This window comes from Branchiostoma floridae, chromosome 6 (genome assembly GCF_000003815.2).
Source record: "Branchiostoma floridae strain S238N-H82 chromosome 6, Bfl_VNyyK, whole genome shotgun sequence".
Lineage (NCBI taxonomy): Eukaryota > Metazoa > Chordata > Leptocardii > Amphioxiformes > Branchiostomatidae > Branchiostoma > Branchiostoma floridae.
In genome coordinates, this window is record NC_049984.1 from 3,611,957 (window position 1) to 3,625,599 (window position 13,643).

Here is a 13,643-nt window from a genome sequence, read left to right on the forward strand (position 1 = left end):
CGGTACGGCTGCTGCAGCCTGGTGGACCTGGTAGACATCATGCAGAACCAACCCGAGGAGGAGCTGGGGATTGAAGAGGCAGAGGAGTCCTCCGTCTTTCTTACTTCAGGTCAGTATCAAGACATTGCCATGTCTTGAACAACTGCTTCAAAATCAAGATGGTGGAATATTACTTGGAAATCACCGAGTGGTAATGTTCCTACTACAGTACAAGTTTGAATTTTGTAGCTTGTTAAGGCATGATGGTGGTCATGGTCATGGTGGAATTCTACGATCATGGTACTTTTTTTGTATAACATGTTTGGAATGTTTTTTGTTTCTATCTTTCAGCCCTTGTGAATGTCATGAGAGCGTCATCATACTCGTCGGTGGAGGCGAAAACAAAGTTGACTGGCAGAACCAAGACGGACAAGCTTCAACAGGTTGGGGATACAATTTACCTTGTAGTGGACATGAGCTTGCTGAATGGAGGCTTCAAGTTCACGGCAAGCTGTACAGTGACTCATTGAATATTGAAAAATGCTCATCACGTTTGATGATAGCGGCGAACGTTGGCTCAAATGTATGTGACAAAGACGTCCTCGTCTGTAGAGTCATACGTATACGGATCAATGATAATCTACACAATGTATGTATGTATAATGAACGTTGTTAATGCACTCTGTTTGTTATTCTAGACCAAAACGGCCACAGGCAGGGTATTTGAAGCCCTGGACGCCATGAACGACGTGGTACTCAGGCGGAAGAGGCCGAACGAGAAGCCGACCCTCCTCCAACAGGACAACTTCGAGCTGTCCCTCCGGAAGCAGACGTGCGACCAGATGAGCCCGCAGATCGTCACCACGACTGAAGCAAACGGTGGCTGGTTTCGGACGCCAGATGCATCCGTCCTGTTCGGGGAGAACACATGTAAAGAGCCGATTGATTCTGAGGTATGGAGGGCTCATGCTTAGTATGATAACGTTACATGAACAAAGTTGAATCCACCCCTGGGACGCTGCCCCAAACCTCAGTAGTAGTAAGCTTATCTACTGATGCATGGAAATCTAACATGACTTGAAGTATGTCGTGTACAACTCTGCCTCTGCCACCCGAAGCAAATTGGCCGCCCAGAAGCTTCCATAGCGCACATCCAGGTAGGTAACAGTTGGTCTTCCCGGCCTCCTTCTTTTGTGTACTGGAGTCCATAGCACCAAGTTGGACACTGCTTCCCTGTTGTTTCTGCAGTTGTGTCCAGCAATACTCAGCCATGTAGCTCGTATTCCATCTGATGGTTTGGGGAATCATGCTCAATGTGTATTTCTAAATTGAGTTTCACGTCCTTTCGTTTGAATATGTACAATTTGTATTGCTAATTACATATTATAAACTTTGGTCTTTTCTACTACGTGTGGTCTTCTCAAACTTTACAGACTTACCAAACGTCATTGAACCCGTATGAGTACGCTGGTGACTCTGACAGGGTCCAGTCGTCAGTGGGCGCCCTCAAGTTCAAGAACGAAGCCGGCGTGCTGGCGGTATCCGACCTGGAAACGCCGGTGGAAGTGGTTGTGAAGAGAAAAGGCGCAGTACAAGTACAGACTGAACAGGGCAGGACAGGACGGACAGGGACTGGCTTTGTGTCTGTAAGTGTCAATTCGCCTTGTTCAATCGTTGCCAAATGATACATAGTTACCCCCAAAAATACATTACCATCTTTAGCAGTTTTATGACCAAACTGCTTAACTTTTTTCGATCACACTTAATATCATTTCCAGTCGCCTATCACACTACATCAATACCAGACCCACATAGGGTAAATAAAGTAATGTGAGCAACGTGAAAATCACGAAATGCTAAAAACATTATCAACTAAATGCGATCATAGAATAGCAATTTTTTTGTATTTTTGTAAATAACTAAATTTTAAATCCTCCAAACCTGGCCTTGAAAACCGGCTTAGTCCGAAGGGATACTTGTATGCAAATCAAGGCTAAATAAAGGTTAAATAAAAACACTTGAACTTTGTGCCCCAATAGATGCACAGCTTCAATGTAACTGAAGAGGAAAATTCCATCCACGTGATGGTCACACCTGACCTAAACTGGGTGCCTATACGCCTGTATCTTTGGCGCCAAGATCAGCCAATCAAAGGGCAGCACGGTTGGAACGTCACTCTGCCGCTGCCGCCTGACCAGCTGTACTCGGTCCGATGGTTGGACGGGGAGGACATCACTGTCGATCCTTACAGCTGGTACTGGACTCCGGAGGACCTGGCATCAGGAGATGGAGAGACACATTTCTTGGGTATTGAAAGTGCCCATGCTCATTTTAATGCCATGTTAATGCATTATGATATATCATTTTCCCAAAGAATACCTCTTTCTTAAATGTGACAATGTAGGCCTCCATGTCAAGAATTGATTCAAAATGTACCTATAGTAATTAACGAAGTTTGTGTCGTGCAAGGCCACATGGACCACTTCTTGGCACAAACCAACTCTCACCGTAGCAGCACCTCTTCTCCCAAAGTCAGAAACATCTATCTTAGTCAAAAGGCAAAGCAGGGGTCACGAAGGTTGTGCGCACATGTGTACACGTGATTCTGTCAAGGGTTGCTGCGTAACTGTACTGAAACGCTAAAGCTTGATCATAGCAGATCTCAATGCACAAACACAAAAGCATGGCTATAGCATATCTCTATAATTAATAGACGTTATGCTTTTCAGTACATTCCTTATTAACCTCTGCACTTTCCAGGGGTGGAACACGTTCCGTTTAACAAAAGCGGTTTCGACCTGTCCGATCTGGAGACACTGGAGAACAGAACATTGACGGTTGAGTTGAGCTACAGTGACGAGAACTTCACCCTCCCGTACACAGTGACGATTCTGTCCACAAGATGCCTGTTCTTTGATGACCAAATGCACAGGTGGAAGTCAGACGGATGTCGGGTATGAAAATATGTGCCATGAGTTTTAATTTCTTAATTTTGCATTGGTTGATTCCACATGCCTTTCTATGTTCACATGTACTTACACAGTATCTTGTATTGTGTCTTAATAAAAGTGTACAGGTTTGGTATCTTAGTTCACGAAGGAAACGACTGTGACTAGGTGTTGTTAAAATGATAGACGTAACACTGTCAAAACCTTACGTACATACGACGTAAAATACGTCTAGCTAGTCCCCATAGAAAGTTTGCTGTTAGTGTGCCACTAAGCACAAGAGCATCTACGTCTGAGTAGTTCAGTCTCCAAGACTTAGAGTACGAGTCAAATTCGCTCTACTGCCTTGTCTGAACAGATTGGCCCTCTGACGAACACCGACATCACGCACTGTTTCTGCGACCACTTGACAGCCTTCGGGTCGGATTTCCAGTTCTTTGTGGCTCCAAACTCTCTGAACATCCTCCAGGCGCTCCAAGGTTTCAACAACATCAGCGAAAACCCCGCCGTGGTGGTCACCATCAGCGTGATCGTTGGGATCTATATTCTCATGGTTCTCTGGGCGAGGTGGAAGGACAAGAAGGATGTAGAAAAGGTAAATGATGAAATGTTACACGATGCTGCTAGACCCCATTTTATTGTGCGATTGTAAATTTGAAATGGCTATACTGTTGTTTGCGCATGTTATGGCTTAATGCTGCCCTGCATGTCCATTTTGCCGATATTTCTGTGTAACCTATAGGCCTATTGTTCATTTTCTAGATTTAAGATGGATTGAAGAATGATTTATTTTACAAGTATGCTCGAGTCTAATTGAAAATGTGTCTTCTTGTCACTCAATTGATACAAAATTTTACGTTGGCATTTGAATGATAGCTTTTATGGTCGGTTAGAATGAAGTAAAACATTTTGAATATTTGATATCACTTATTTACTATGCCTTTGACAGGTCGGAGCGACAGTCCTTGGCACCTCGCCAGGCGGGGGCTGCAGTGTGTACCAGGTTGTCGTATTCACCGGTGCGAGAGCAAACGCAGGAACAACCGCTAAGGTATGTGCAGCTGCTTAACTCTCAGAATTATGTTAGTTATGTTGATTATTCTGTATCGCCCCTTTCATAGCTCCTTAAGGTGAGCATCGCTATAAGAGCAGCAATTGAAGTTGAAAGTATTTTTTTACTGTAAGCCCTGTTGATTGTTATGTACATGTTACATTTGTGAAGGTTAGACATCCAGGTTAATTTAGTCAAGGACGATTCAAGAACAGGATAGGATTAAGAGATAATTTCCATTCTCCAAATCTCATACGTTTGTAGAAATCATATTGTTCTTAAAATAGTTCATGTTACCTAATTCTACAAACCCTTCTGAATTGCAAAATCTAAAAGTAAAACACACCCGTTTCAGGTGTCAGTAATATTCTACGGTGATAAGGGTGAGTCCGGTCCGCATGAACTGGATGACGTCAGAAGGATGACGTTTTGCACGGGAGGAGTGGACTCATTCGTCGTGACATGCGCAGGCACCATGGGTCCGCTGAACTACATCCATGTCTGGCACGACAACTCTGGCGACGACCCTTCATGGTGAGAACTATCTCACTATTTGTGCAATGAAGACTACGTAGCAAGTTTCTCTTTTGTTACATCCTGTAGCCTTTCTAATCTCCAAACAGATCCTTAGATGGTATAAGAGAGTATCATAAGCTGACAAAGGAGTGAAGCCGGGCTACGAGTGTACATTGGTCACCGAAGGCCGGCTTCACTCCTTTGCAAGTAGTACTGAAGATGTAGCGGCTTTCTCCGGCTTTGTTGATGTTATGATGGCAATGAATATTTACACTTTTCCAGGTTCCTAAACAAAATCATCGTCACGGACGTCTACACAGAGCGCAAGTACTACTTCTTATGTAACAAGTAAGTAGTGTCTTTTGAGCTTATTTCGTCCGAATTGAAGTGTATATATATTAAAAGAAGGAAGGCTATTGATCAGTTTTATTTCCTCATAAATCATGTCAATGAGGCGCTCATATGTACTGTTATTATCCTGTCCAAGTGAAATTCCCATCATTATCAATTAGGGATTACAGCATCACATTCAGTATAGATTTCAACATTTTGTCATTTATGAGGCAGATCAGGTCTTTCTTTGCATAATTGGTTTCTATCTATATTTTAATGACTGAAATAAAGTTAGGAATTAAGATTGGCATAATAAACGATACATTGCATTGTTTTAGGTGGTTTGCTGTTGAAGAAGGGGACGGAAAGGTTGAGCGCGTATTTCCAGTCGCGTCAGACAGGGAGCTGAAACGGTTCAAAACCATCTTCTCGTCCAAGACTGGGACGGGATTTCGTGACGATCATCTCTGGTTTTCTGTGCTCGGCAGACCCGCATACAGGTACTAGTACATTTTAATGTAGCTGGCATGTTACGCCAATTGCAAAGAGTGACTCTACTGACTAGATAATCCAGACACAGATTTGCCTTGTCCCGGTCTGCCCAAGACTGTTACCACGATAATATTGCATTTCGTCACGTTTGCAATGCAAGAGGCATAGGCTGAACGACTACTTGTTTATACGTAATATTCGTCGAAACACGATCCAATGTTGTCTTCCTAATTACTATACTGAGGTAGACCAAGGAGCTTTTATATCTGATATCTGACATTCATATACAAGATATTAACCCGAACGGGAGTCCTGGCGCATCCCCGTCTTGTAATCAGTCACCTAGAGGGTACGTCACCCCGTAAGGGGCGGTATAACCCCGCCGCGTGTAAGCACGTCGACCTATGATGATGATGATACAAAGTTTTCTGCGTTCTCTATTCGCGAAAAAATGATACAGAGTGCAAGATATACATTTTCCTCTCAGAGATGTAGATTATCATGTTATTTTACAGCACTTTCAGCCGTGTACAGCGCATATCCTGCTGCCTGTCCTTGTTGCTGTGCACCATGCTGGCCAACATCATGTTCTTCGGCACCGGGGACTCTTTCCAGAAGCCGCCTACTGTGGACATCTTCGGCTTCGATGTGCAGCTCCCCATCTCATGGGCTGAGGTAAAGTAAATTCACTAATCAGTGACTATAGGAGACGTTTGCTAACATACATGTGAACGTTTCAGCCGTAACACTTGGCCCTCTTAATTTCTCCTTCCCAACCAATAGCGTCGAAACTACATGTAATTGCCCCCGATTTACTTTATTACGATACTGAAATTGTCGTATGTACGAATCTTTCTAGCAAAAAGTGTATCGTTATTTTCATTTCGTGTACTTCATCTACCAAAAAAGATAATGATATATTATATAATAATTCCATAAAACCGGAATAAATCATTGCCATTTTTGTCTTTGCCCACTTATTTTGCAATGCATCATATTGAACCATGGCGCTGAATGGCCATAGTATGATATTCAATCGTGTTCCTCGCTTTCCTGTCAAACAGATCATGATAGCCATCGAAAGCGCGCTGCTGGTGTTTCCTGTTAACCTGGCCATCGTGCAGATATTCCGCCACTGCGGCCCCAGACCAGTCCAGCCCAGGAAAACTGACCGGGGCAAGGGAAGGGAAAGGAGCAGACAATCGGGTAATATACGACATTCTAATACTAACAGTAGACGTTCCAATTGAATGGAAGAGAAAGAAGATATTCCTGGACAAATAGTTCGAAAGTTGCCGTTAAAAATGGGACAATCTATATCTACAAATAGGTTGCAGCGTCGATTTCATTTCATAAGACCCATTAATTAACTGTTTTATCAGTACCATAATCAATCGTGACGTCGATATGCACGATCATCATATCGTCATAATGCATTATTCAAAAAGAAACTTGCATTGGATATTTATCATGAGGCCAAAGTACCATCGGCCAGCCACTATCAATGGTCTATAGATTTCAATGACCGTTCAACAATATCAATGGCTATTTGCCCGTGGTTGTATCCACATAAAGCTGTAAGGTAGAGAATTGTCTTCTTACAACTTACATATAACAGCTGTAATGAATAGATTAATGTATGTTTATGTGAATGCTTCAACTTGTTAAAATCAAGTATGAATATGCAAGTATGTATGTATGTATGTATGTAATGTATGTTTTATCATGAATAATATGATCAGCAATGAAAAGTATGCACTTATTGCAGAAAGCTCATACGGGCAGTCGAGCAGTGTGCCCTCATCCCCCGTCACCGTGATTACGGACATTACCGACGACGACCGAGAGCTTGTGCGAGAAATACTATCCTCCTACAAGACACCATCCCAAAGGATGAGCCTCAAAAGCGCCAAAGCGAAGAGTCGGTCGTCCAAATCCAGCAAAACCTCGCGGGAGGAAAACGCGTCGAACTTGAAGCGCCCCCTATCGGAGGATGGTAAGATTGTGTGGGACGGTGAAAGCGGACTGGTGAGGGAAAGGTGTTTAGAGGGTGCAAGGGAAGAAGGAAACGCACACAAGCTCGGGCTTGCGTGGCAAAGCAATGTTTCTCTGCCTTGGAAAAGAGGTAAGTGAACAATAGCGGTTTGTCGTAAACACATACACACGAATAGAAGTTTGAGTTTGACAAATTAATTGTATGTGTGAGAAATTCGCTAAGATAATTTCTTCAGAGTGTTGTTTTTGTTAATCCTATAAATAGCTTGTTTTAGTAATGCAAGACACTTGATCTCCAAACAGGATCTTACGACGTTAAACAAGCAGGCTCAGCTAAGAACAGAAGGAAGGGGAAGAAGACGTTCCTGCTCCCGTGGTGGTGTGTATACATAGGTAAGACGCTAAGCATCAAGAACAAACTTTTACATACTCCTTCTGAAATCTGTATCTGTATCTATATAGCCGGTATACACCAGCTTAGCATGCACGCGGTGCGGCAGCAGCTGGTTATATTACACTGAACGACCTGTCACACCTAACTTTTGCACATCGATCTGCAAGTGTTCTTTAAAACTATCCTGAGAAGATGCCCCTACTGTACTTGGTGACAACATATTTCATTCTACGATAATTCTGGGAAAATACGAATTTTTGAACACGGGTGAAAGTAGACTAACCATTGAGTGTATAGAGTTTTATTTGATCAGGATGAATTTACAAGAGAAAGTTTCAGTGGGCAGTCAGCCACCTTTCTGCAATTTATATTCAGTTATTCACCGAAAACGATATCATGTCTCTCTTCCAACAGGGTGGTTCTTGGTGTTCTCCTCGTGCTTCGTGTCTGCTTTCTTCACCATCCTGTACGGGTTCGAGTACGGCCGACAGAAGGCGGAGGCCTGGCTCTTCACCTTCCTCACGTCCTTCTTCTTCGACTTGGTCATCACGCAGCCAATCAAAATCCTGCTGCTGGGGATGTTCTTCGCTCTCATCATCAAGGTACAAATCATTTTGACTGTTCATTTGTTTCTCCATAGTAACACTTCACTTCGATAAAAATGTACACTAAATGTGCAAATTGTTGCATTCTACATGATCATATAGAATACAGAATGCTATATAGTTTATGATTATGCATTTTTAGTACGTGTATAGGACTATGTTTACTTGAATTCCAAAGCACTATCTACATACAGAAAGACGTCTACGTTATCATTATTTCTGTATTTCTTACAAAGATTGATGCTTTTTTGCCTTTTCTTATGGGTATCACTAACAGCCACAATTCCTCGTACAGAAAATAGACACGTCCGGAGAAGACGTGGCACCGATGCCCATACAGGAAGACGAGGAGTATCTGGCGCAGGTTAGTAGCATTTTAATCTTTTTAAGAGAGTTAATAGGTTCGTTTTTATTCTACCACTACCGTAGAAGACATGATGCAGAATTGTCTCTTTAAATTCCAGGACATGGACAGAGGTACGAGAAGCATGACGCCAAGAGCCACGGGCCCGCCTGATGACCAGGAACTGCTGAAGGCTCGTCAACAGCGCTTCCTGGAGCTGAGTCTGCGTTCAGCCCTCATGGAGCTCTCCTTCTTCATCACTTACGTCTTCATCCTGATTCTGGTTGCCAATGGAAACAGGGACTTCTACATGTACCACATGACCAACGATGTTAAAAATGTGTTGGCGGATCCTTTCAGTAAGGTAATTAACATTGGTTCAGTCAGGTCCTTGTAGTGCCTAGTGGTGCAAATGTTTACATGTTTCCTTACCGTTTGTTTGGACCTTATTCATGCTCAAATCTCAAGCTCAAATCTGCATGCAGGTTGCTTTTCATTGAGGTCATGAGGAAAGATGTAAAGGTCAGACAAAATACATAACAGGGGTATAGTTTACAGGATTTAAAGTCCCAATAAGTCTACAGACATATATTTTACTCATACATGGCACAAAGTACATAACAGTGAGAGCTGCTGCATGATTCGAGCCCGTTAGTTTCAGTAACGGTGTTTGTTACAAGGACTGGGATTGCTAGCTATTCACCTTTATCGTGCTCGAGGGAAGGCTTAGAAATTGGGACCCACATTTTACGCCTTACAAAAGACGGGTGCAGCCCAATCAAGAGGCCCTACACAGAACCTTCATTGAACCGAGGACTCTCAGTCCCAGTCTACAACTGATTGGAACCAGCAGGAGATCTCTTATTGCATTTCTACTATCTTCTTCTTCTTTCTTCTTTCGTTTTGAGGCTACCAACTTCAACATGCTGAAGACCTTTGTAGCCTATACACTCATTTTCACTTGAGTGAAGTGAGGAAAGTCATGTAAAGTACCTTTCCCAAGGGCACAAGATCGGTGATACGGCGGGGTTCGAACTCAGGACCTTCTGGACCTGAGTCAAACGCGCTGCCGATTGCGCCACGCGGTTCCATATCAAGTCTATATAATCTGATGAAAATTCATTTCTTCATCTATAAAAATATGACAAAATAAAACGAAAACTGTTTGCGTAAAAAAATCACTCAAACGCTTACTTCACAATTGTCTGTTCTTATCCATCAGATAACAGAGCGTCAGGATTTCTGGAACTTTATGAAGGACAAAGTCGTTCCCGAGTTATATACGTCAGAGTGGTACAACGGGGAAGCTATAGATTCTAGCAAGCTGGGCTTTCTGTCGGACTACAGCTCTTACATCGTTGGACCTGTCCAACTCAGGCAGTTACGCGTCCAACAAAGTGAGTGGTTGCCTAAAATAAATGAACGACAATATTGTTCTTTTTTGATGTACTAGTACTTTGTGTAATCACAGGGTTGCTCAGCTGTGCTGTGCCCCATCATACCATGCAAGTCACGCCAGAATGCCAGATTATGAATATCAAAACGCTTTGAATCGTAGCTACAATTCTTCGTTCTGACAAGATTCACCACAAGCACAATACTAAGTACTTCAATGACCGTTCATGGCATAGCTTTGCTTTGGGAGACTCCAACATTAGTGCTCCTAGTAGTCATGTAGAATACAGCCTTCTACAACGTGTTTTCTGCTTCTTATCCCTTTTTCAATCACCGCCACAGGTGGCACCTGTGAGATTCCAGGTGCCATGGCTAACACGACAGCCACGTGTAACGGTGACTACAGCTGGTGGAACAATGAGGCCGGACACTACACGCCGGGATGGAGGGAGTGGGCTATCGTCTCGAACGACAGTGTGGACGTCGCCAATGTGTCTTCTGAGCTTAGACCGTGGTTGTACCAGTCAACGGATCTCACAAGTAAGTAAACGTATAATTTTCGTGGGTGTTGGTATTTTGATTTCTCGATTCTTTGGGTATTGCTTTGGTAGCTTCATTACTTTCAGTGACATATACAAGAGTTAAAGACAGACAAGGGGAATGTATCCAGAAACATATGTTAAATTAAATAACTACTAGTAAATTGTACAGGAAATTGTGCGGTACCTTGAGAAATGTTATGCGTTACGGATTATACTATACGATATTCATCAACATGTGACTCGTTGTTGTGTATTACAGGTGACCACATTCCGGCTTTACAATACAATACAATACTGTCTTAGACGAATGGAACGAATTGCGATGTTAGATATGAGTGCAATCTTACTGGATAATACAATAAACATTTTTTTCAGCTGCAACACCCCATTATGGTTTACACGGGATGTATTATGGCGGAGGTTACATGCTGGAACTACAATCGAACGATTCTGATGTGGACCTGCAAATCATCGAGGATCTGGAGATGGAACAATGGATAGACTCCTATACGCGAGCCATTTTCATTGAACTCATCGTCTTCAACCCCAACGCCAACCTGTTCTCTGTTGTCAGCCTTCTTGCAGAGTTCCCTGGTCTGGGGAAGGTCTATACAACCCACGAGGTGACGGGAATTATCATCTTTCATTGATATAGACGACGTCAAACCTCGTTTAAACTTAAATATCCTTATCGACGGAATGAGTAAATTCCTAATTCTCCTAAAGTTTTGACATTGAATGTCTTTCGATAGCTAGTTTAGTGTCAAACTCATTCATTCTGAAGCCAGTCTGGCGTTGGATATATAGCACTGCTATTTTGTCTTATTACGTTCATGGAAAATGGAGCTTTATACTGTTGGCTTCCGCTGTATGTACTGTACGAATCTGTGCTTACTTGTTTGCTTGTGTTTTGTGCTTTTGTGTTTTAGTGCTTTCAGACATTTTAAGGTCATTAAGTTAACACTTTAAGCAAAATAATGGAAGGATGGATGGATGGATTGTGATGATATTGGGTGGCTAGGTCTTGTAAAAACGAAGGTCAAGGACAAGTTTTTGTCCCTTGGCGTGTTACCTTTTCAGTGGCCATGGATTATACTATACATCAACACGTGACTCGTTGTTGTGTATTACAGGTGACCACAGTTCGGCTTTACCTGTACCAGACCACGTGGAGCTTCGTTGTTCTCGCCTTTCAGATCATCTTCGTTCTGGTCACTTTTGTCTTTGTATACAGAGAAGGTATGTACGAACATAAGATGAATCTATTATTGAAAAACAGTTACTATCAACTCCATGAAAAATGAAGATATTGGTTTGTGTGTGTCGTGTGTGTGTGTGCTTATGTGTGTGTGTGTGTGTGTGTGTGTGTGTGTGTGTGTGCGTGTGTGTATGTGTGTGTGTGTGTGTGTGTGTGTGTGTGCGTGTGTGTGTGTGCTTGTGTATGTGTGTGTGTGTGCATGTGCATGTGTGTGTGTGTGTTTGGGTGTTTGTTTGTGGAAGGAATGGCTTAAAAATCCAAATGTAGTTTGTTTACACAGCTAGATGGTACATTATTGCTCAATTCAGTTCTTATTAACTCGAGAGCTGGTTACAAGATTTGATAACAAATCCTTTTCCCTTACCGTAATCTTTCATACCAGTGAACAGAATCATGCTGATGGGGACGGATTACTTCCGTCTGTTTTGGAATCTGGTGGAGCTTTGCGTTTGCCTGCTGTCCTTGGCGCAGATTGGTCTTCAGCTGTACACCCTGTACATCATTCTAGACTTCAACAAGGCCGGAACTACCAGTGACAGGTCTTACAGGTGGGTGAAGAATGTGCAATGTCAGTTGTCTAGTTCGTATTCTATCTGATAGTTTGAGACATCCAGCAAACCTACAGCTCTTTGTTGGTTGTGTTGCTGCCATTTTATGTTGTGGACAAATCTCATGAGCTGAGCATCCTATAGTGTCGCAACCATTTAGCCATTTTCCATCAATAAATTATATCATTTTGGCGGCAGACAGAATATTTTCACCTCCTTCCAATTTTACCAGATACTGCAACTGAGAATGTTGCTTAGTAGTCTGTTTATCCAAAGAAATGAGCTTCTTGAAATCAATGTCATTAATAGCTTTCGTAATGTTTACCTTAAATTATTGCTTTCTTTGTCCTTTTTCGTCTAAAGGAGGTTTAGAGCTTTGTTGAAAATAGAATAAATTTCAGTTACATTGTTTGTTTGCTTACCGTTACAGTAAATACAAACAGGCGGCTAGCTGGGACCAGCTGAACACCTACGTGCAGGCCTGGCTGGTCTGCGCGGCTACGCTGAAACTGATGCACCTGTGCCGCTTCAACAAACACGTGGAACGGAGCGCGCACACTCTCACCAGGTCCGCCAAACCCATGCTCAACTACATGATCATCTTCGTCATCTACGTGTCAGCATTTTGCATGCTGACGTACCTCGTACTTGGTGCATCGCTGGAAGGATACGCTCCATACATAACCAACGTAGAAACAATGCTTGGCGTGATGCTTGGAGGCTTCGACTACAACGCGCTGTCGGACGCTCACGGTTTCCTCGGACCCGTCATTTTCTTCGGATATCTGACGTTCGTCAACTTCCTCCTCCTGATGATGTTCTGTGCGATTCTGGACGTCGCGTATCACGAGGTCATAGAGGGAGAGAGCGAAGAGGAAATATCGAAGAACCAGAAGATCACGGAACTAGCGATGGAACGAGCAGGAGTCGCTTACCAAACAGCGGCAAACGCGATACAGAAATTACTAGACAGGGAGACACATGTCAAGCATATCCGCGGGAGTACACCGACATACACTAAGGATGAACTAATGGAAGATCTCCTGCAAGCAAGAAGGAAAGCGCTCTCGTTCATAAGAAGTATGGAGTCCGAAGAGAAAGAAACACATGGGTACTACGACAACCTTGCCTACACTTCAAACCATGGATATTCGAAGTCCACTAAGGAGTCACTCAGATTCAGTTCACTTGGAAAGCGAGAGGAACCCAGGGTATGGGTTCGGGAACTCAGGTGACGGAAAGCC

General features: G+C 43.0%; 1 protein-coding gene across 1 annotated transcript; it reads left to right on the forward strand.

The window, feature by feature from the left end:
- The first annotated feature begins 7 nt into the window (after positions 1-7).
- LOC118417475 (polycystic kidney disease protein 1-like 2) lies at positions 8-13,634 on the forward strand. The gene is made up of 24 exons (XM_035823041.1): positions 8-109; positions 331-422; positions 678-932; positions 1,413-1,625; positions 2,019-2,286; positions 2,740-2,933; positions 3,286-3,522; positions 3,877-3,978; positions 4,334-4,512; positions 4,777-4,842; positions 5,166-5,327; positions 5,835-5,994; positions 6,384-6,525; positions 7,088-7,315; positions 7,618-7,707; positions 8,123-8,310; positions 8,609-8,681; positions 8,743-9,020; positions 9,879-10,053; positions 10,394-10,591; positions 10,969-11,216; positions 11,727-11,832; positions 12,234-12,399; positions 12,830-13,634. The coding sequence occupies exons 1-24, from the start codon at positions 40-42 to the stop codon at positions 13,632-13,634; spliced, it is 4,695 nt and encodes a 1,564-aa protein (XP_035678934.1). The 5' UTR covers positions 8-39.
- Positions 13,635-13,643: the final 9 nt, after the last annotated feature.

What these genes read in the sequence shown, in the direction of transcription:
- LOC118417475 (XM_035823041.1), top strand. Translation starts at nt 40, where the DNA reads ATGCAGAACCAACCCGAGGAGGAGCTGGGGATTGAAGAGGCAGAGGAG. An exon ending in CTCGGCAGACCCGCATACAG is followed by an intron (nt 5,328 to 5,834) that starts GTACTAGTACAT and finishes GTTATTTTACAG; the next exon opens with CACTTTCAGCCGTGTACAGC. An exon ending in GGAAAGGAGCAGACAATCGG is followed by an intron (nt 6,526 to 7,087) that starts GTAATATACGAC and finishes CACTTATTGCAG; the next exon opens with AAAGCTCATACGGGCAGTCG.